The 22,603-nt window shown below is 40.1% G+C and overlaps 1 protein-coding gene across 19 annotated transcripts in view; it reads left to right on the forward strand.

Moving 5' to 3' along the window:
* dst (dystonin) overlaps positions 1–22,603 on the forward strand; it is a 105,515-nt gene that overhangs the window by 21,720 nt on the left and 61,192 nt on the right. For 18 of the 19 annotated variants that reach the window (XM_086045244.1, XM_086045247.1, XM_086045253.1 and 15 more), the window contains 31 exons: positions 86–147; positions 1,946–2,035; positions 7,610–7,687; positions 9,217–9,309; positions 13,537–13,703; positions 14,389–14,501; positions 14,638–14,744; positions 14,822–14,941; positions 15,035–15,130; positions 15,221–15,348; positions 16,747–16,840; positions 17,440–17,594; positions 17,678–18,110; positions 18,201–18,329; positions 18,403–18,480; positions 18,587–18,748; positions 18,883–18,987; positions 19,108–19,203; positions 19,282–19,407; positions 19,503–19,655; positions 19,839–19,993; positions 20,077–20,203; positions 20,283–20,466; positions 20,564–20,721; positions 20,795–20,973; positions 21,066–21,204; positions 21,282–21,475; positions 21,761–21,923; positions 22,108–22,191; positions 22,307–22,414; positions 22,505–22,603. In XM_086045244.1, the coding sequence (XP_085901370.1) occupies positions 86–147; positions 1,946–2,035; positions 7,610–7,687; positions 9,217–9,309; positions 13,537–13,703; positions 14,389–14,501; positions 14,638–14,744; positions 14,822–14,941; positions 15,035–15,130; positions 15,221–15,348; positions 16,747–16,840; positions 17,440–17,594; positions 17,678–18,110; positions 18,201–18,329; positions 18,403–18,480; positions 18,587–18,748; positions 18,883–18,987; positions 19,108–19,203; positions 19,282–19,407; positions 19,503–19,655; positions 19,839–19,993; positions 20,077–20,203; positions 20,283–20,466; positions 20,564–20,721; positions 20,795–20,973; positions 21,066–21,204; positions 21,282–21,475; positions 21,761–21,923; positions 22,108–22,191; positions 22,307–22,414; positions 22,505–22,603 (4,175 nt within the window). Of the gene's footprint in view, positions 1–85; positions 148–1,945; positions 2,036–7,609; positions 7,688–9,216; positions 9,310–12,083; positions 12,853–13,536; positions 13,704–14,388; positions 14,502–14,637; positions 14,745–14,821; positions 14,942–15,034; positions 15,131–15,220; positions 15,349–16,746; positions 16,841–17,439; positions 17,595–17,677; positions 18,111–18,200; positions 18,330–18,402; positions 18,481–18,586; positions 18,749–18,882; positions 18,988–19,107; positions 19,204–19,281; positions 19,408–19,502; positions 19,656–19,838; positions 19,994–20,076; positions 20,204–20,282; positions 20,467–20,563; positions 20,722–20,794; positions 20,974–21,065; positions 21,205–21,281; positions 21,476–21,760; positions 21,924–22,107; positions 22,192–22,306; positions 22,415–22,504 lie in introns of those variants that run through there. The other variant, XM_086045258.1, reaches the window with a different exon arrangement.

Here is a 22,603-nt window from a genome sequence, read left to right on the forward strand (position 1 = left end):
TTACCCAATTGTCTCTTGTAATGTAAATATGAACCGAAAAATAAACAAAAGATGATCCATGTGTTTTTTCCCCTCTCTTCCTCAGATGAAAGGGACAGAGTGCAAAAGAAGACGTTCACAAAATGGATAAACCAGCATTTGATGAAGGTACGTAGCTAATTTGAGATACTTATAATTTGGGACACTAATTTTAAATTATGTTGAAGTGTCTGTATAAAATAACTATTTCAAGTTCTAATGGGCTCTGACATGCACAAGATTAATGTCCAGATGTTATGAAATCGTGGCACGAGTCATCCAGGGTGTCTTTTGTTTGGAGTTGCGTACTGTGATGTTTCATGTGTGTGTGTAATTTAAGAAAACACTACAGCAGAAAAACATGCACTGGCATGCCTCATCTCATTTATTAAAGTGGATCACTACCTTCCACATGATAAAGAATACCTACAACATTAAAACAAGATAACAATATCATCATTTTACCATACAACTTATTTTTGATGGTTTACTGGCTTGTAATAGGTCGCTAAAGAGAATAGCGTCTTGACAATCCTTTAAAAAAAGAAAAAGGCAATTTACCGGCTTAGACCTTCCTGGACACCCATGTTTGCCATCAACATTATTACAAAAACCAAACAGTCCTGCAATTGGCTGGCGACCAGTCTCGGGTGTATCCGCTTCTCGTCCAGTCAACTGCGATTGGCTATAGCTCACCTATGACACTAATGAGGAGGACAAGTGTATGAAAATGAATGGATGGATTTAAAAACGCTCTTGTGTAAACAACCCCTAATTGCCTCTGTTAATGAAAGCAAAACCAAATAGGTTTTACTGACTGGAACCAGCCCAACTTTAGTTAACCTCCATCCTTTTTCTATATTGTGTATCCTGTTCGGGGTTTTGGATGAGCTGGTCCTATAGGCTATCCCAGTTGACTTTGGGCGAAAGGCAGACAACACCCTGCACGGGTTGCCAGTCAATACTGGCACATATGACCTTTCATACTCACATTCACACCATCAATGAGTGGGAACTGAACCGAGCTGCCTGCAATGATATCAGGAGAGTGTACCGCAGCACCATTAATAAGTTTTAGTCAACACTATAACAACATATTTGTATTTTATAATGTTAAACATGTTTCATTCCGAGACTCAATATTTCAGAACTAACTCCCATTGATGTCAAATCAGAAGTGCTGAGTAATAGTTGGGAATCTGCTGGTTTGACCCAATAACATGTGCAGGGTGCAGGTCTATTTTGGCCCTACAGCTGTGGCTGGTATGTGGGATTACAGTGTTGAAAGCCCTGTGTGAAAGCAGGTCAGCAGGAGGCCGATTGTCGAGGCTTGCTATTTAGGCCACAAAGGACAGAGAGAGATGTCTCCCGGAAGGAGAAGGACCTGGAAGTTGTCAAGTGGTCTGGCTCAAGTGCATGACTAACTTTTGATCATGCTTTGATGGTTTATTATGTTTCGAGTAATATTTCTGGCAGTTTAGAAACTCTTTCGGAAACAGAAAGGCTCCAGTAACTTTGATCTTAACTCATTCACTGCCATTGACAAATTTACTTGTCTTTTCACAGTCCAGCCATTCAGTCTCAGGAACATATTTATATTTTTTTCAATTTTTTTCAAACATTAGGGTAAAAGAGGGTCTGAAAATGTCTGGCAGTGAATAAGTTAATTATCTGTTAAGTGTCTGTTAAAATTGTGAACACTTTCTGCAACACTCAAAATGTCACAATGTGGTGAGAAAACAGTAGCTTGTCTTCTCTATCTTCATTATGACTTCAGTTAACAAATCTAGAGTTTCTGTTTTTGATTTGTGAATGGTTTTGGAGTTAAATTCCACTTCCCAAATATAGGGGGGCCTGGGAGGAGAATATCCCAATTGTTCTGTTGTGCTAATCCCAACCTGTTTGTATTTTGACCATGTTCTCTTAGGTACGGAAGCATATAAATGACCTGTATGAAGACTTGAGAGATGGACATAACTTGATCTCGTTGCTTGAGGTCTTGTCTGGAGACAAACTGGTAAGTTGCTGTTTTGTTTACTTTTATTTCTATTATTATTATAATCTGTTCACATGATTTTTTAGTATGATTGAATGTGTTGATGTTGAGGTCTGTTTTTCTGTAATTATTTATATTATTTAATCAGTATTTTTGGACACTGAAAAAATGTTGTTAAGTTGAGTTAAGGGTCAACATGTAATATCAGTGATATGTCTCATTGATGACCTAGCAACCAAGTATACATATTTGTCTCTGTAATTCCCTACCTACGTTTTTGCAAAGTTTCATAGCAGTGCATTTTATGGCTGTAGCATTGTTTTTCTTTTTGCTTGGTGATGGTTACTGTATGTGCCGAGGAATTTTCATTTATTTTTTGCTCCCCCAAGTGGTCAAAAGTCAGTTATTTACTTATTTATCTATTATAGTCAATTCTGCTCAGGGGGGATACTTGAAGTGGCCTTTTTTGTGAGTCAGTTTGGAATTTGGCTCTATTTTAAACGGTTACCGGTTGATCTCACTCGTGAGCTCTTCAGAGGAAAGCTATCAAGTGAGATTTTACTCAGCATTGGCTCAAACGAGTTTACAATTACTTTGCTGCCAAAGAGTAATCACAATCATTATTAAATTTCCTTAGTGACTTTATTACTCACTAATTATAAAGAGTGTTATGAAACGAAAGCATGATATAGGAATAACCAGGGTTCTAAATGTACTTTTTTGCTCACCATGCAGCCAATGTGCAGCCAATCAGAATTACCGCTAGCCAATTTTAACTTAAGCTACGCACTTTGTCTACCTCCCTAACACTCTGTTCGTTTCTCACACTGGTTGCACTCTAGACTGTAATGTGAAACAGAGGCATTTGCACAGCCAATTGGCATATTAAATGTCATCACGAAGCAGTCCGGCACAGTATTTATGTAGGACAGGAAATGTAGGACTCACTGCCAAAGGTACAAATGCCTGAGAGCAAAACATAACATAGGGTTGGACATCGATTGAATTTGAACGTTTCCGGTTCTGATTCCAATTCCAAACGATTCTTGATTTTGTTTCATTTTGGGGGTGTCCAAACTACGGGCATTCATTTTTAGCAGCTCACAGCACAGACTAAAATAACATTTGACACGGCCCGTGTCATTTGCCTGCCTTATACTGCAGCACTTACCTTCTACACTGAGTGGCAAGGCAGGACAACAGAAGACGTTTGTTCTCATCTCTCACTTCCTTTTTTTCAATCAATCATTCCATAGGACCACTGGCCATGCCAAAATCTTGAAAAATCATTGTTTACTCTGCTGCTGCCGCTGCTGCTGCATGTTACCAAGTGTTCCATTCCCCTCTGAACGTGTCAGTAGAATATTCATACAGTCCTGTGCCAACGTCTTAGGCCACCGCCAGCTTGCTTGTTTGAATAACCTTTTACTCTCTGTTTCTCTCTTTCTCTCTCTTTTTAAGAGAAATCATTTTGACATATGTCAAGACATAACAATAAATAGAATCGATACAAGTTACATGAACGACTTTAATATTATGTCCTCATTATTATTCTATTACCATTATATTGTTATATAATAATCATCTATATCATATTTGTAATTAAAAAAAATGTGTGGCCGTAATACTTAATTCTGACTAAAACAACGTCTAATGTTGACCGAAAACCTTTACGCAGTACTGTACATTCCATCTGTAATCATCATGTCATCATGTGCTTTATTGCAAATGGCATGTATTCCCATGTCCCCACATTACCCTATTAGTTTCTTCCACTGTGACTAACTTTCATGCTCCAGCAGTCTAGTTTGCTGTTTTACTTCTTTATCCCCTCGTCTCCTCTGGTCTTTGGTTTTTCTGTCTATTGTCTGACTTCCTTTGATTTGCCCGCTGTGTCTGTCTTCCTCCCCCTCGTCTTCCTTCTCCCATGTGTTGCCTTTTGGCCTGATAAGCCGAGGGAGCGCGATGTCCTGAAGACATTGCGGTTGGTGAGTGGGACAGAAGCATGTGCAGTTGAGCGGCATGGAGACGTGCTGGATGATGATGAGGGGGTACGTGTGGATTGCCCACTCCCACTCCCTCATAACCAACTAACGTGACAGTGTGCTGTGGCCACTTTGCACAAGTGTCTCACTGTATGATTTGTCTTCATTTCGATGGACAAACCCCAATTCCCATCAAGTTGGGACATTTTGTCAAATTTAAATTAAAACAGAATGCAATGATCTTCAAGTCCTTTTCAAACTATATTTATTTGACAACACTACACAAATAAGAAACATTATGTTCAAATTGATAAACGTAATTGTACAGTATATACAAATATTCACTCATTTTGAATTTGATGCCGGCAACATGTTCCAAAGGGCAATAAGCATTGAGAACACAAATTGTTGAAGCTTTGTCGCTGCAATTATTTCCCATTCTTACTTGATGAACAACTTCAGCGTCATAAAACGCCACACATTTTCAATGAGAGACAGGTCTGGACTGCTTGCAAACCACACTCTTTTACTGCGAAGCCAAGCTGTTTAAAACATGCAGAATGTAGTTTGGCATTGTCTTATTGAAATAAGCAGGGGCTTCCATGAAAAAGATATTGCTTGGGTGGAAGCCTATGTTGCTCCAAAACCTGTTTATACCTTTCAGCATTAAGTGCCTTCACATATGTGAGTTACCCATGCCATGGGAACTAACTCGAACCCTTTGTGCTGATAACAATCTGAACGCTCGCTTTCTTCTTTGGCCCTGAGAACATGCCGTCCATAATTTCAGTATCCATAATTTCACAAAACTATTTGAAATGTGGACTCAATGTCAGACCACAGCACGTTTTCACTTTGTGTCAGTCTGTCTCAAATGAGCTTGGGCTCAGAGAAGCTGGCAGCATTTCTGAGTGTTGTTGATCGTTGGCTTTCGCTTTGCATTTAGAGCTTTAACTCACATTTTTAGATCTAGTGTCATACTGTGTTAACTGACAATGGTTTTCAGAAGTGTTCAAGAGCCCACATGGCAATATGCTTTAAGCACTGATCCCGTTTTTTAATGTAGTGCCATCTGAGGGATCCAAGGTCCCAGGCATTCAGTGTTCAGACGTTGGTTTTCGGCCTTGTCGCTTACGTTAAGAGATTTATTCAGATCATCTGAATATTTCAACAATATTAAAGACCGTATGTGATGAAATCCCTAAATTCCGGGTAAATGTGTCTTGAGGAACGTTGTTCTTAAACTGCTGGACTACTCGCTTACGCAGTTGCTCATAAATTGGTGGACCTCGCCCCATCCTAAATTGTCAACAACCATTCGAAGTTGCTCCTTTTATATCTAATCATGAAACTCACCTGTTTGCAGTTAACCTGTTCACTTGTGGAATGTTTCAAACGAGGTGTTTTATGAGCATTCCCCAGTCTTTTGTTGCCCCTGTCTCAAGCATCAAATTCAATATGAGAGAATATTTGCCAAATAACAATGTTCATCACTAAATATCTTGTCTTTTTAGTGTATTCAGTTGAATATAGGTTGAGAAATAGATTTGGAAATCATTGTATGCTGTTTTTATGTACGTTTTGCACAACGTCCCAGTATCATTGAAATTGGGGTTTGTATTTCAAAATCAGAGTGCATTTCCCCCGTTTAGCCATGTTAGGTTTTATAATCAACAGATTAGAACAAGGGTGTCAAACTCATTTTTGTCACAGGCCATATCGTTGTTTTGGTTTACCTCGGAGGACCGTTATGATTGTGAGCCCATATAAATATATGATCCCCTTATACGAGGGATGGGCAACTTAAATGCTGGAGGGGTCCACAGTTTTTCCTCAGTGCTACTTAGGGGCCACATAGGACCATGCATTTCCTTACCAGATATATGTGCAAAACACATGCTCTTTATATATTTCATTTTTCATAATACATTTCTCAATGCATATTTAAAAGATCTACTATCCTAACCCAATAACAAAGGGTTTGAAGCAGACAACTAAAGAAAAAAACACATACAGTTTTTTTTTAACCTGTGCAAAGAGCCCTCTTGCATAAAAATTACCATTGAAAGATAGCACAAAACTGCTGAACAGCAAACCAACTCATTTTGTGTATTTCTTCACAAAAATCACCTCACTCAAAATGTTAATATTATTGAGTTGCTGTTTGTATTGCATATCATTCCATCCATCCATCCATTATCTGTACCGCTTCTCCTCACAAGGGTCGCGGGGCGTGCTGGAGCCTATCCCAGCTGTCTTTGGGCAGTAGGCGGGGGACACCCTGAACTGGTTGCCAGCCAATCGCAGGGCACACAGAGACAAACATCCGCGCTCACAATCACACCTAGGGGCAATTTAGACAGTCCAATCAACTTACCATGCATGTTTTTGGAATGTGGGAGGAAACCGGAGTGCCCGGAGAAAACCCACGCAGGCACGGGGAGAACATGCAAACTCCACACAGGGAGGCCGGAGCCGGGATCGAACCCACGACCTCTGAACTGTGAGGCGGACGTGCTAACCAGTCGACCACCGTGCCGCCCGCATATCATTCCAAATCCGAAAAAATAAAAATAAAAAAAATCATTAGGCCTACTCACATTGTAGCTCCGGTGTAAGTGCAACTAAGCCATGTCTGCCATCTAGTGGTGAATGGTGATATTACAACTCCAAAGTACACTTGATCCCTGCATACTCATGGTTCAGCATTTGCGAATTCATATATTCACATATTTTGGTTGAATGCCGCAGGTGGCCCGCGTGCCACTAGTTGCTCATTCCTACCTTATATTATCACATATACAGTACACAACAAATTCATGGATAACTAGTTTTTAAATCAGAAGACAGTAAGTAATTGTTTGATCAAGTATTTTTCCATTTATTGTAAAGATGGATTGGTAACAAAAATATTTGCAATATCTTATATCTTTAAAATTTGCAAAAAACATCAAGTTGATACATGATTTGCCTTTGCGGGCCACATAAAATGCTGTTGCAGGCCACATCTGCCTTGAGTTTGACACCTGTGGAACAGATGATTGATGATACACTTTTGTGCTACAATTATATTTATATATGAAGAGGACATTTGGCGAAAAGAAGACATATTTCCCTAATTTCACGACAATTTTTCATCTTCTGCTTTTGGTATTCTGCTATTTTCCATCTCTCTTTCTACTGTATGACAACTTCACAAGTGAATGATTTCAAATGCTGCTGCTTAGAGCGTTTGAATGCAGCACCGTGTGTTTTTCCCGCTGCTGCATCCTAACTTGATTGCATTTTCCATTTCCTTCCCTATTGCTGTGTGGTTGGTACCTGAACGTCAGTGAGCATTTGTGCAAGAAATTGGACAGTGACTTGGAGAAAAGCATCCCCGTATTGAATAAAGCTACCGGCAAGATCATTTACACATTCAGAGCATGTTATTAAGAAGTGGACTTGGGGGAAAATGTTATTATCCTTAACTGTGATCGAACCGGATTAGTGAGTAAAATAGCAGAAGCACGCCCTGTATCTTACATGTGACTAAACTTTTATTATTCCTTTTTGGTCCACTGATACTGAACCCAACCTGATCGCTTTTCTTATGTCCTCTTATCCACAGCCCCGGGAGAGAGGAAGGATGCGTTTCCACAGGCTCCAGAATGTACAGATAGCACTGGATTATTTAAAAAGACGACAGGTATGAATCATTCCTACTCAATGTACAAACACTCTTTCGACGGAGATGACAAATGGATCTTCCTTTTTCATTTAAACTAGGGATGGGCATTTGTATCCTAGTTAACCTAGGAAGAGAGGCGGGGAGCGCTTTTGACTGGTTGCTCATGAAATGCATATCCAGACAGTTTAGACAGACAACTATTCACACTCACATTCACACCTATGGGCAATTTAGAGTCTTCAATGAACATAATGTGCATGATTTTGGAATGTGGGGGGTAGCCAGAGTACTCGGAGCAAAAGATCAGAACATGCACAGACGCCTGCACAAATGCCAGAGCTGAGATTCCAAACTAGAACCTCAGAACTTTGAGGCAGATGTGCTAGTTTGCTGTGGAATAACAAAAGTATTACTTTTATACCAAAATTAACATTTATGTCTTAGCAGCTGTCAATGTGATTGAACTATTAAATAGATTACTTGTCCTTTGCATTTTGTCATTATACTAATACAATAATTAGATCTAGAAGTAAGTAAGTCTAATTATCATACACCACCACAATGGGTTTGAAATAAAAAAAAAATCCAAATTAGTTTATAGTGAGGATATTCAGTTATTATTTATAGCGATAACCATTTAGAAATTACAGCATTTTCATGCAGAGCATTTCCGTCTTTAGCTGCTCAAAAGTATTTGGATGTTGTAAATACACCATAACTGTAGTCACTGACTTTCTGAACATGCTCATTCATTGCCATATCCAGATATAGATATAGACATAGGTAAATAACACTGTATCTTTAATAATCATGTGTGGAAAATTAAGAATGGTAGCATGCTAAACTGGTAAGAATACAGCAATACTTGGATGCATTCGCCCATCCATGCTCATGAATTTCACATCACATCGCCCAGCTGGCATACATTGGACTGGAGGCTTTATATGTTTTCCTCAATAAAACCTCAATTGCAGTAACGGCTGCTAATTGCGAGCCCTCAAGGAGCACTGCCTTCAAATCCCATCAGTGGGTTTTCAAATCCCTTCAGTGGGTTTTGGAGGGGTTTGATTGGCCTCCCTTCCCCCACCAATATCAGAGTGTGATAATGTGAGCGCAGGCTGCCTCAGCTGTTGCCACATGTGACGCCCAGGCGCCAAACAAAGGAGTCATAGATGTGCACATTGGAGACGTTCTATTGTCTCGTTCACAGTCCACATTCATCCTAAAGTTTTGTCAAAATGAAATCCTTTTCGACGCCTTTATTGGCTGGAATTGATGGATAAATGTTTCAGGATTGCAGCGTTATTCAACCATGATTGTGCTTTCTGTCTGATGCTTCAGTCAGCGGTCCTTTTATTATAGTAGCATGTTTTCTTGCATCAGTGACAATTGTGCCATCTTGTGGACAAATGGAACAATGTAGTCAAATTGTTAACTCCAGACGCACATTTAAAAAATAATAATACATTACACACAAAAAGGTAATGAACAATTGTATTATATAAAACTGCCATATATATTTAGACAATGTGTCTTTTCATTTCTAGGTCAAACTTGTAAATATCAGAAATGATGACATCACAGATGGAAATCCCAAACTGACTTTGGGATTGATCTGGACCATAATACTGCACTTTCAGGTCAGTATGATCATCGTATGGCCAGTTCATTGATCATTTTTTGGTGATCAGATTGTTCCTTCCTTACGAACATTGTCACTATTCATGCTTTGTTACAGCTGCAGCTGTTGTGTTGAGATGTCTTTGCGTCAGCTATGATGCAATGATTTGTTAATGATGAATTCTACTAAGGTTTTACAAGTACATATACATTTGAATATGGTCACGGTCAATTTTTATGCATAATAACTCAGATGAGGGTTACAGTCTGTCATGATGCGGTCATGTAAGACAGTCTTACGCAAAGCAACACTGTTTTGTTTTCATAGAGTACAACATTTGTACCTATGCATATCCAAGCATTTGTATTTTGGTGTCACATCAAATTGGATCGGAGTCCTTTGCGATGAGCTCATGTTCCTGGCTGAGTTTTCAGAGAATCATTGATCCGCAGAGAGTGCACCCACTTAATGTGTGGGTGCACATGCCAGGAATCCAGGTGTTAATATAATAATAATGTGTCTTATCCCTCAGTCCTCCTGGCACCTTCTGTCTTGCATTGGATTATTAATATATTTTAAACTTGCATAAATTTGAATTATGGTGTCTGTATAAAAAAGTATGCACAAAAAATTTACTAACTTTGCTTTTACCCGGTTTACTAAAATCACAGAGAGTGTTTGATGATTGATAGCGATGGCTGTAATACCACTTGCTTGTATTATGTTAAACGCAACAAGTATATTAATTTAGATCATCCTATTTGTGAGGTACCAGGCGACAAGAAATATTAACTAAACCATTTGTTAAAAATAGAGTTTCCACAATAGCAATATGTTCAACATGGTTGTGTTGCTTCTGTTGCCATAATCACCTCGCCAGGTTCACAAGAGGTTTATGTATTTAGCTGAGCTCAATAACTGCCTCACCGCCTCTCTGCAAACATCGTGAAGTAATTTAATTTTGGTGCATAGTGGTTCCTGGATTGTTTTTCATAATCCAGTATTTTTGGGTGTAATTTCCTACAAAAGTCGTAAATTTGATAATACTTGGATTTAAGACAAGAGTGCCTGGGAAGAACCAGACAATTTTGCTTAGACTTCAGCACTTTGACAGGTAGCGTCTGTGATGCCAGCACTCAGTCTCACGCAAGCCCTGCAGCGGTTCTTCCTGCAGCAAGAGGCCTGTTCCTTCTTGATTTCCAGGCGTGTCAGGAGAAAGCAATGAACCGTTTTAGACTAAAATACACCCTTGGCTTTCTTCTTTTAATACCTACTTACGTAAGATTGACACTATTATAATACAGTTATTTTGACTGACTTAGGCTGACACATCCCTGTTTAGTTTTGGAAGTATATGCTTTTCTCATTGCTTGTAGGCAACTTTTTTATTAACATTAATGAAATGTGTATACTGCCAAATGTGTATACTGCCAGACTAGTGAGTGTCTACTATTTAGACCGTTGAATTGAAAGGTGATATACGTAATCTTATTGTCTGATTTAGTGCACACAGATAAAATTAGATTACACAAAGAAGCTGTACGTGCTCATCATAAAAGAGTCTACATTATCACTTTGAACAACTTGATGTAATTTCGCAATGGATGTATACCTGACAATGTGCTTTTCAGGTGTAGCTCTCCAGTGTGTTTGCCTTGATGTGTGTTTTCTAAAGTTTTAGATTTTTGGAGTGGGTGGATTGGTTATAAGAGCAGGGTTTCCCAAAATTAGTCACGGATCAATTTTTGTTTTATATGAAATAAAATGGTGTAAGCTCACTTGGCTCGTGTGTTGATCATCAAAAAAGAATATCCACAATTTCTTGGAAAATAGGTTTTTGATTGAAATGCTTACTTGAAAGCATTTTGGAAACCCTACATTACAGCTTGTTGGTGTACTTAATAATGCCAGCCCTTTTCTTATCCTCCTTTTCCCTCCCTTGTGAAAAAATGTAAAAGACAGATATACGTACCTGGGATTGAATGTCTGGGTTCTTAAAGTACATAAACACCTCTGGGAATGAATGAGTTTTTATGACATGACCACTGCATATAAGTACACTGTAGTTTCAAGTGTGCTGGCTGTTAGTTGACTTTGACCTTCATTTGTGTTCAGATATCTTAAGCAATCAGTTCTTTTTAGTCAAGCTGCATAGTTGCAAAATATTCACTATGTATTTTCTAGGCTAATAGAATAATTGTCTTCTTCGTATCCTTGCTGCCTCACACTTATGATGTAATGGTCTGATATGGCTAATCACTTCCTGGTTTGGGTGTTTGGCTCTCTGAGCTGCCACGCTGTTGCTTTGTCCACATAGAGGAGTTTGTTCTAACCATTGGGTGTGAAAGCCGTCTCCGACTGTGCCATTGTATGTGTCGTAATAAAAAGACAAAGACAAAGCTCTCTTGGATTTGCCAGCGATGCTCATGTCGAACCGCACTGTCTGACAGCCGACTGCAACGCTGTCTGGGTCTCACCGAGCCAACTTGCTGAGCCAAAATTTCTCCGTCGGCTAACATGACCTCATTGTTCACACCAATAGGGAAACACAGCAGACACCTGTGATTTGCATTTGCTTACTGCGTCGATAAGAGTCGATCGACCAGCCCCAAACTGGTCTGTGCACAAGTTTTCAGCCTTGCTCAGCTGAGAGCTGCAAACACGTGGGTCACAGCTGCGTGTGTGTTTATGATGTTTGTGCTGGATTAGTATAGCCAAGGAAGTGTTTCAAAGGTCAGAATGGATTTCGCTGTCACACGAGTGAGCAAGACATAAAGAGAGAGACAGAGAGAGAGAGAAAGCGCCTGACCGAGTCACTGAAAGGAAACTCAATGCCTTTACGTCAGTGGAATCGAGATTAAGCCGGATTCTTTTCTTGATAATAACTCACTGAGATTTTAATTCTGGAAACGACTGAAGTATTATGGGGAATACGTGTGGCTGTGTGCGGGGTCCAAAGGAGGAATGTTACCTTGACCCCAAGAAAGCTCCACTGAGCCCTGGATCCAAGGAGATCAAAGGTGGTCGCTACTTTAGCAGAAACAAGCACAGATCTACTGACCCCGGATCCAAGGTTCTTCCTGTGGGTGACGTCCAAGGAAATGACACTCTGGAAACATATTCAGCGGTGGAGAAACATCTAAGCAGTCAAAGTAACATCAGTGCTAGTGTCCAGTGTCTACAAGAAGCCTGCACATTTGGTTCCATTAATGCTTCTAAAGAAGTCCTTGGTAAGACATTAACTTGCATGGTTGGAAGAACCCCTCCACATGGTGGGAGAGTCTGGTCTACTGAAGATCAGAAGCTTCACTGTGTCTCCTCTGGACGTATCCCAGCTAAGGGTGGTCTGCTTGTCAAGAAACTACTCAGGCGCCAGCTCAGGAGGGCTGTTAGTTTTGGAGCAGTGGAGCCTGTGTTACAGACGTTAAGGGGCAAGGATAGCCCTGTGAGTGAGGAAATATTCACAAGGATTATTTGGGACTCTCAGCCACACAAGAGGACCAGGCGGAAGACCTGCTCTGGTCGCTTTGAACATGCGAAATATTTTACAAGCCAGCAGGAGGTAAACAGATCATGCTGTTAATTGCTATTTTGAATACAGGGCCTTTGGACACGAGCTATTTACAGTAAGCCACATTGAGCCTTAAAAAAATCATTTGCTGATGTTCTATTTTCACCTCTATCACACACAAGGTCCATAGTTTGCATTCATATCATGCACACACCCATACCATCAACAACAACATTCTTTTAAACCTATTAAAAGCCCGATGTCCCAACTAACAAATATGCTTGTTGGTAGTGCTGTACTATTTTGGATCTGATTTAGAATAGGTACCTTAGTTCATATTATGGGAATGGATGGAAGTTTTGATACTGATTTCTGTTCTCTTTTGGCAGGAAAAAATAAATCGCAAGTGTTTCCGATGAGTTGGTCTTATATTGTGTGTGTCAGACAATGTTTGGCATAATTAATAAATTGTCTTTTTTTAACTGCCAACTGTGCTGTGGAAATCTTCCTACAGTATGAGGGGACGCAAAGCTGTCATAGATTCTCATAGGCTACAGTACTTTATTGGATAATTTATTACATAACCTTATCTGCTGCTGCTGCAGATGTTGCTCTTACGTGGTAACTATTAAATAACACATTGGTAAACCTATTTTTATTTGATGCTGAATTGTAATATTACCATGCATCCTTGCATTTCTTTGAATCAATTACATCATTTTTTTTCTGCTACAGATTTCAGAGATTCACGTCACAGGCGAGTCCCAGGACATGACGGCCAAAGAGAGGCTGCTGCTCTGGTCCAAGCAGATAACGGAGGGCTACGTCGGGGTTAGATGTGACAATTTTACGACATCTTGGAGGGACGGGAGGCTGTTCAATGCGATCATTCATAAATACAGGTACGGGTACACTCTTATTTGCAGGCATGGGAGGCTTTGCAACAATGCAATAGGAACTCATGAAAAATGATGCACTTAATAATGTTCATAGCATGCTCTAAGTGATATGTGCAAAGGCGCACACAGATGATTTGCAAAGCACTCTTAGTTCTCACAAAGCGCATTTCACCATTATGGCAGACATGCTATATTATGTTTTATTTATTCATTTGCTGCAGAAATGTTATATTTTGTAATATATCGTGGTTGGGACAGCATTGAAAATTAGCATTAGGTATAAATGCTGCGATGCTGTTCATTGGAGATTGATTTTTCATTCAACTACTGTATGTTGTGGCATCTGTCCCATGGGTAGTTTTTTGTAAAATCATTTTAATCTATGGATGAAAGAGGAGAGCCAATCGTGTGGTCGGTTATAGATAATAACCGGCACTTGGTTTGCAATTTAAAAAAAACCCCATAGGAATACCTTTGTATTGTAGATCACATGCGATTGGCCTATGCCTTCAAAACAAAACTCTTCTCTTTGACCAAGACAAAGGCACTGCTTTCTGATCATGTTTTTCTGTTCATCTAATTACGTTAATGAACATGTGTGCCTCTAATTACATAATGTACATAAGCCTACTTTAGTTAATTCTTTTTACAGACTCTATCATGGATGTCTATCTTGTGCCTTTTTCAGACCTGACTTAGTTGACATGAGCCGAGTGTCCACGCAGACCAACCGATCCAATTTAGAGAATGCGTTTGGGGTGGCCGAGCAACTCGGGGTGGCCAGACTACTCGACCCAGAAGGTGTGATCTGCACACAATGCGATTGGTGCACTGCTTTAATCATTCATTCATTTCCACTTGAGTTGTCATATTCCCTAGCTTGACCAACAATTACTCCACTTCTTGTGACTGGATTTGTTTTTGTCTCTCGTACTAGATGTAGATGTTCAGTCTCCTGATGAAAAGTCTGTTATCACATACGTCTCAACACTGTATGATGCCTTCCCTAGAGTACCTGAGGGTGGAGAAGGAATTAGTCCCAATGTAAGTTGATGGCATCACCCACCTGTGCATCCCCTTGTTTATACACACGCTAATGCAGCTCCTTATGCTCATAACAGGATATTGACATTAAATGGGTCGAGTACCAGAACATGATCAAATACCTCAGTCAGTGGATCAAACACAATGTGGCCGTAATGTCTGATAGATCATTCCCCAACAATCCTGCTGAACTTAAGGTATCAAAAAATAATGTCATGTGTGACTCTCAGCGTGTTCTGCATCTTTATTTTGTATGAAAGCTCTTAGGTTGATTTAAAATTTATGCACAGGCACTTTACACACAATACCTGCAATTTAAAGAAAGTGAAATCCCACTGAAGGAAAACGAGAAGACAAAAATAAAAGATTTCTACAAAATGCTTGAGGTATGCAAATTCCAAATGACCAGTTTTGGGCACGTCGTTCAAAAATACATGACTATTATCACAATATGTCACATTTGTATCATTTTCCAGGTGTGGATCGAATTTGGACGAATACATTTACCACCGGGTCATCACCCAAATGACGTGGAGAAGGATTGGGGAAAATTAATTGTTGCCATGCTGGAAAGAGAAAAGAGCCTGAGGCCTGAGGTAGAAAGGTATGTGACGCTATGCATACGCTGTCAGCAGGGAAATTCATTATTTTTTATAGCATGTTCAGTCTGTCATTATGGCTTGCCTATTATCACCACTTTTTACACCTTTCAATAGTTGTTGAAAGCTGTTATTTGATGTGAAGTGTAAATGGTTTGCTTTTCTTAATAATCGTTTTACATAACATAATTAACGTTAATAATAATTAGACAAAGTACATATACTTCATTGTAAGTTATACTGACAGGGATTAGTGCATTTAAACATTGGCCTAATTGCTCTTTTATCATCATCTTCAACTGTGACCTATTCACAGTGGCCTTAACTTTAGGTACACATGCACAATCAAATTCAATAAAAATAAATAAATAAATACCATAATAACAATTACGTTTATTTTTGTGGTATTGGTTTACATACAGGGGTGTAGAACTACATCTCCTCACACTAAGACCGTTTTTCAACAAATTTTGCTGATAACCTGTAGCTAAATAAGACACCTAAAATATTCGAACGATTCCTCAATAAGATTGCAGTGTATCATACAGTCCTTAAATTACCTTTCTGAACATGCCAAGAAAAATATGATTAGCACAATTCCACATTGTTTTGTCACGGAAAAAAAAAACTTCGGTAGCACATGATCAAAATGTGTTAAACTATGGGTAGCATAACATATATTGCTTTTGGCTGTAGGTTGCAGCAGATTTCAGTCTACTGTTTCCATCAGTGTTTGTTTGCAGACTAAACCCTATTCCTATGGAAACATATTTTTGAAATACTACTGACAGTATTTTATAGAAATCGACATATCCACCCCTGCCTTCGTGGTTTTTAAACACGCCATATTAGCAGGGTTGAAGGAAGGGTGTGTTTAAAAAACTGTCAACGACAGCAATTACAACCCTTCGGCAGCTTTTATAAAGCAGGACTGTCTCAACCTGCTGTGTGATTTTGCCCCTGAGGACAAATAATTATTTCAGGGTGGGTTGGGCTCACACCTCGCACCCTCCTCACCTCACTCTGACACTATAAATGTGAGCAAGTTGACATCCCTTCCATCTGTTTGGTAATTTTTAGAGGCTAAGATCCAAACAGTGGACCATGAGAGAATATTAGAACAATTAAGTGGAGAAGGAACTAGCGGTCGATAAAAAAAGATGGCGTACCTAAGCAGGGTCTCATCTACTAGCAACAGCAGTTTCGCCAGCTATGGTTCCAGTGACAACGGCTTCACTAGAACTAAATCAGAACCTTTCCTAATTAATAGCTCTTTTGTTCTTAATAACAGCATCGCCTATGGATCCAGGTTGGTTACCTGCTCAGTCTCTAATTCATGCTTGACTTTGTTTTCCTGAGCATAGTAATACATGAAAAGATTGCTTGTTTTTTTTTTTTTTTAGGCTTGAGATGCTGCAGCAGATTGCCAACAGGGTTCAGCGAGACTGTGTTCATGGTGAGGACAAGTTGGCGCTGGCAAGACATTCCCTGCAAGCTGTAAGTTTTGTACTGTAACCTGTTATCTGGATTTTTTCTAAATTAACATGATTATAAAAAATAAAAATACATTTCTTAGCATGTACCCATTTTTAAATGCTGGAATTTAGGCCTAAAGGTAGAGCAATTACAGGAAATGAAAGAAAAAACATCAATGATGGATAATCTAATAGATATCATAAGGGAAAAAAATCATAGTCACTATTGACATATTTTTTCCGGTTTGAGCCAGTAAAGAATATCATGGATTCAGTGGGCGAGGGAGGGAGGTGAATTTGATATAACCTAGATATTAACCTTATAGCTTCAAGGTGGCAATAGCATCCTTTCTATTTTTAGGTAGAGGGAGTTTGAGTTTGGCAGGTAGTATCCCACACAGTGAACATAGCCATTTGATTCAATTTTCAGATTTCAAAAATGTCCATAGAAAAAATGTATTTATTGAGGGACAAAGACAAAATAAATAAACTTTTTTTTAATGGGGGTAGGTGGTATCAGTCCAAGGCAAATAAAAAAAACACCATTGTGCTGTTGAACTCGTTGTCTTTTGTGGATGGGAAGTGCAAATACAGGATTTCAGATTTGTTTTGTTTTCTCAGGATGTTAAACGTCTTGAATCTGGCATCCAATTCCTAAATGAAGCCGAGATCGCCGGCTACCTTTTGGAGTGTGAGAACATCCTGAGACAACAAGTCGTGGACATCCAAGTTCTTCTAGATGGGAAATTTCCATTCACAGATCAACTAGTTCGAAGGTACAAATTTATTTTATGACTTCATATTAAGCATACAAAAATGTTAAAAACAAATATTGACATCACACAATGTTGCAACCCAGGGTATCAAACCTACGAGATGATCTTCTATCCCTGAGAGGGCAGTGTGCCTCTTTGTACAGCAAAGGCCGCACCTTAACAACAGAGCAGACCAAAATGATGATCTCAGGCATCACACAGAGCCTGAATTCCGGCTTTTCCCACAACATGAGCCAAACATCAGGCCTTTCTCCTGCACTCACCCAGGGAGGGTTCGATACCTCCACATTCACCTCGAGCCTTACGCCGTCCTTGACCCCTGGGCTGCAGTCTACTTCGGAGCTAACCTACATGAGCAGTGCTGGCAGTATGGAGCCAGGAGGCTTTAGGCAAATGACACACATGCACATCCCCAAGCCCCTAATGAAGTCCTCACTGACCGACCCCAGCTTGACAGAAGAAGAGGTGAACATGAAATACATTCAGGACCTGTTGAACTGGGTGGAGGACATGCAGGTAAGCCATGAAGGCTTTACATTAGTCTATCATGCATTTTATCCAGGTATAAAATAATACCTGAATTTCTTTCCGTATATATTTTTTCAGTTGCAGTTGGATCGCTCGGAGTGGGGATCTGACATGCCAAGCGTGGCAGCGCACTTAGAGGACCACAAAATGGTACACAGAGCTATCGAAGAATTTCAAATGAGTCTGAAGGAGGCCAAACTGAGTGAGGTGAGCGATCCTACATGATGAATGAGCAAAATATGTTATCCGTTCGAAATTGAATGTGTTTTATTGCCTGCAGATTCAGATGAATCTACCCTTGAAACTAACCTACTCAGAAAAATTAAGCAGTCTAGAGAAGCAATATGAGACACTGCTGGTAAGTCACCTCTTGAAATCAGTCGGACTCACTCTCTCCAATTGAAATCAGTCGGACTCTTTGAAACTTCACGTCTAATTTGAATTTCTGATTGTGTGCTTGTCAGAGGGGTTCAAAGGAGCGACAAAGGAACCTGGAGAGCCTGCACGACTTTGTGTCGCAGGCAACACGTGAGCTCATCTGGCTCAACGAGAAGGAGGAAGAGGAGGTCGCGTTTGACTGGAGCGATCGCAACAGCAGCGTATCCAGGAAAAGAGACTACCATGCTGTGAGTTTGACTTATTTAGATATGAGGATTTGACGAATGCCTCCCGATGAGTACATGTTAGTGTTTGCAGTGGATACAATGACAGGTTCTTTGTTATTGCTCTAAGTCAGAAATCCACGAATGTGTCCAAACAGGATCTGATGAAGGAGCTTGATGAAAAGGAGGAAGTGATCAAGTCTGTGCAAGACTTAGCGGACAGTCTTCTTTTTAAGAGTCATCCAGCTAGGTTAACTATTGAAGTAAGCCAATCCTTTTATTATCGCAGAACTGTCTCCACCCTGCATGCTATTATTAAAATTCAACGGAGTCCTTTCATACTTGGATATTTTGTCTAATTTCTTTAATACGGTTGCTTGCAGGCATACAAAGCTGCCATGCAAACACAATGGAGTTGGATCCTGCAGTTATGCTCGTGTGTGGAACAGCATCTAAAGGAGAACGCTGTTTATTTTGAGGTGCGTCCTCCGTTTAAGTCACTGGATCTGCTTTGTGTGGCCGCCGCTCACGGCCCTTGTCCGACACCTTTTGTGCAGTTTTTCAGCGATGCCAAAGAATCCATGGACTTCCTTAGGAGCTTGCAAGATGCCATTCAGAGAAAGTACAGCTGCGACCAAACCAGCAGCTTGCACAGACTGGAGGATCTCATTCAGGAATCCATGGTAAACTTGCATGAGCATGCAAGGCATGCATGATCTTCAGAGGTACTTTTAAATCCTGAAGGCGACAACACTGCTTGGGGGTTGTATCTTTTTAGGAAGAGAAAGAGCAGCTTCTTCAATACCGCAACACTGTAGCCGGGCTGATGGGTCGGGCCAAGAATATTGTGCAACTCAAGCCCAGGAACCCAGACAGCACTCTTCGATCTTCCATTCCCGTCAAAGCCATCTGTGATTATCGACAGATAGAGGTACGATGCTCCGTGTCGTCTTTCACACCGATCTCATCGGTCAATTGTCCAAAATGTGTTACCGTAAGTTAAGCACAGCCTGATTGTTTAATTATGGATTGAGTGATGTGTACCAGTACTACTGCCCACAAAGTTTGACAGTAAAAATGGCATAACTGCTGATTTTGTGTCACTTTCTTTCAGATAACCATTTATAAAGATGATGAGTGCGTGCTGGCCAACAACGCTCATCGGGCCAAGTGGAAAGTCATCAACCCTGCAGGCAATGAGGCCATGGTGCCTTCTGTCTGTTTCACCGTGCCCCCACCCAACAAAGAGGCTGTTGATATGGCTTCAAAGTAAGATGCCTTCCTCCATTATTTAGTTACTGCAAACAGTGTATGATGTGTTGATGTAAGTGTAACTTGTTGTTTTCCTCCAGAACGGAAGAGCTTTACCAGAATGTCCTTTCACTTTGGCATCACTCCCACATCAACATGAAAAGTGTGGTGTCTTGGCATTGTCTCATGGCTGATATACGCACCATCCGCCACTGGAATGTAGCCTCTGTATGTTCTTCAGGAGTTGACCATCATCTCATTCACATGCCAAATGAAATTGTTCACATGTTTTCTTTCCCTGTTGCAGTTTAAAATAATGCTACCAGGTGAGCATCAGCAAGTTTTGAGCAACCTTCAGTCTCATTTTGATGAGTTCCTGGAAGACTGTGAGGAGTCTGAGGTGTTCACCGTAGCGGATTGTGCTCAGCTAGAGAGAGACGTTGCAGGTTGTAAGGAACACTACCAAGAACTCCTCAAATCGGCAGAGAGAGGCAAGACTTGCACAGCAGGAAATTTCTGTAATTTCAAGCCTAAAATCTTGAACATTGTATTACAAATGAGTTCTGTTGATTTGTTTTTGTTAAACAGAGGAACATGAGGAGTCTTTATACAATCATTACATCTCAGAAATACGCAACTTCCGCATGCATCTGGAGGCCCACGAAGAGCAACTGATCAGGCAAATCCGCACACCTCTGGACAGAGACGACGTGTACCAGAGTCTGCAGCGCATCACTGAGCGAGAGGTTCATGTCTGATTTGTTGTTGTGCAACATTTCACAAGTTATTTGTTTGTAATTGGGATTTTTCCCTTTGCAGAAGAAGATGGAAGAACTGAATACATTTAAAGGGGACCTGGATACCTTGAAGGAGAAGTGTGAGGTGTTCCTCAGACAAGCTGTCGGCTTTCCATCGGCGCCGACTCTCTCCTCCGAACTCAGCATTGTGGTTCAGAGCATGAGCCAAGTGCACTCTATGTCTTCTATTTACATGGACAAGTGAGTGTGAATTTATCATCGAGCAACAAACAGCTATGCTTGGGGCATTCGCACATAAATGTTTATTGTATGTCGTATTTGATGTGTGGCAGACTGAAGACAGTGAGTTTGGTGGTGAAGCATAGCCAGAGTGCAGAGGCGTTGGTGAAGGCTTACGAATCCAAACTCTATGAGGAAGATGCTATAAACTCGGACCTTCACTCAATTGAAACGGTCATTTCCATACTCAAGGTGGTGCATATTTTAACCTCTACAGCATTAGGATGTTATTGCCCATTTTGAGTAAATATTCTTTTCTTTAATTGTAGCAATGGCGGACGGAGATTGATGAAAAGCAGGAAGTGTTCCACAATATGGAGGATGAACTGCACAAAGCCCGGCTCACCAGTGATCGCATGTTTAAGGCCCACAACGAGCGTGACTTTGACCTGGACTGGCACAAGGAGAAGGCCGATCAACTGAATGAGAGATGGCGCAACATTCACTCCCAAATTGAGAGCAGGCAAGAGTGTCTAGTTTGGACAATACAGTTTAGGAGTACAGGACATAATGAATTTATTAAATTATGCATTTGTGTTGTTAATGCAGCCTCACATAGTTTGCGGATAGAGGAAGATAAACATGACTGGGCCATGTTTAGACACAACTCCTTCACTTTAATATAGTGCTAGCATGGAAACAGGAGTTCAGAATGTTCAGAAAAAAAACATTTCAGTGGAAAAAAAACGGACGCACCCACATTTTCTTTTTATGGGTTGCTCAATAAGGTTCTGAATGTTTTTTTCAGGCTGAGGGACCTGGATGGTAACAGCAAATCCCTGAAGCTTTACAAAGACTCCTACAGTAGTCTTGACGAATGGGTTCGCGAAGTTGAGGTAGAACAGATAAAGGCCCAAGAAAATAAACCAGAAGATAGCAAGGCTCTCGCTGAAGTGGTGAACAAACAGAAGGTAGGACAATGGGTGTGTGTGTGTGTGTGTGTGTGTGTGTGTGTGTGTGTGTGTGTGTGTATATATATATATATATATATATATATATATATATATATATATATATATATATATATATATATATATATATATATATATATATATATATATATATATATATATATATATATATGCTGTTTTTCAGGTTCTTGTTGCTGAAATTGAAGAAAAGCAAAGCCAGATTGACGATTGTCAGAAGTACTCTGAACAGTGCTCATCTGCCATAAAGGTAAGTCATTATGTTTTAACTCATAGTTTCACAATTTTCCTCCACTGCACAATGTTTGCTCTGACATGTCAATTAAGTAAAGAATGTTGTGGGTTCACTGTAAATTTCTTTTTAGGATTATGAGCTCCAGTTGATGACCTTCAGAGCGATGGTTGATTCCCAACACAAATCTCCCCTCAAGAAACGCAAGATGCAGAGCTCTTCTGATGTCATACAGCAGGAGGTAACCGTTTAATTAATGTTTTTTTTAAATTAATTTAAACACATATAGTGTCTTTATTTTCCACAATGTCTTGTATATATTTTTATTCAGTTTATGGATCTTCGCACCCGCTACACGGCCCTTGTTACGCTCATGACGCAGTATGTTAAGTTTGCAAGTGAAACTCTGAAGAGAGCAGAAGACGAGGAG

The sequence above is a fragment of the Filicampus tigris genome, chromosome 11, assembly GCF_054856515.1.
Source record: "Filicampus tigris isolate MCC_2025a chromosome 11, RoL_Ftig_1.0, whole genome shotgun sequence".
Classification (NCBI taxonomy): domain Eukaryota; kingdom Metazoa; phylum Chordata; class Actinopteri; order Syngnathiformes; family Syngnathidae; genus Filicampus; species Filicampus tigris.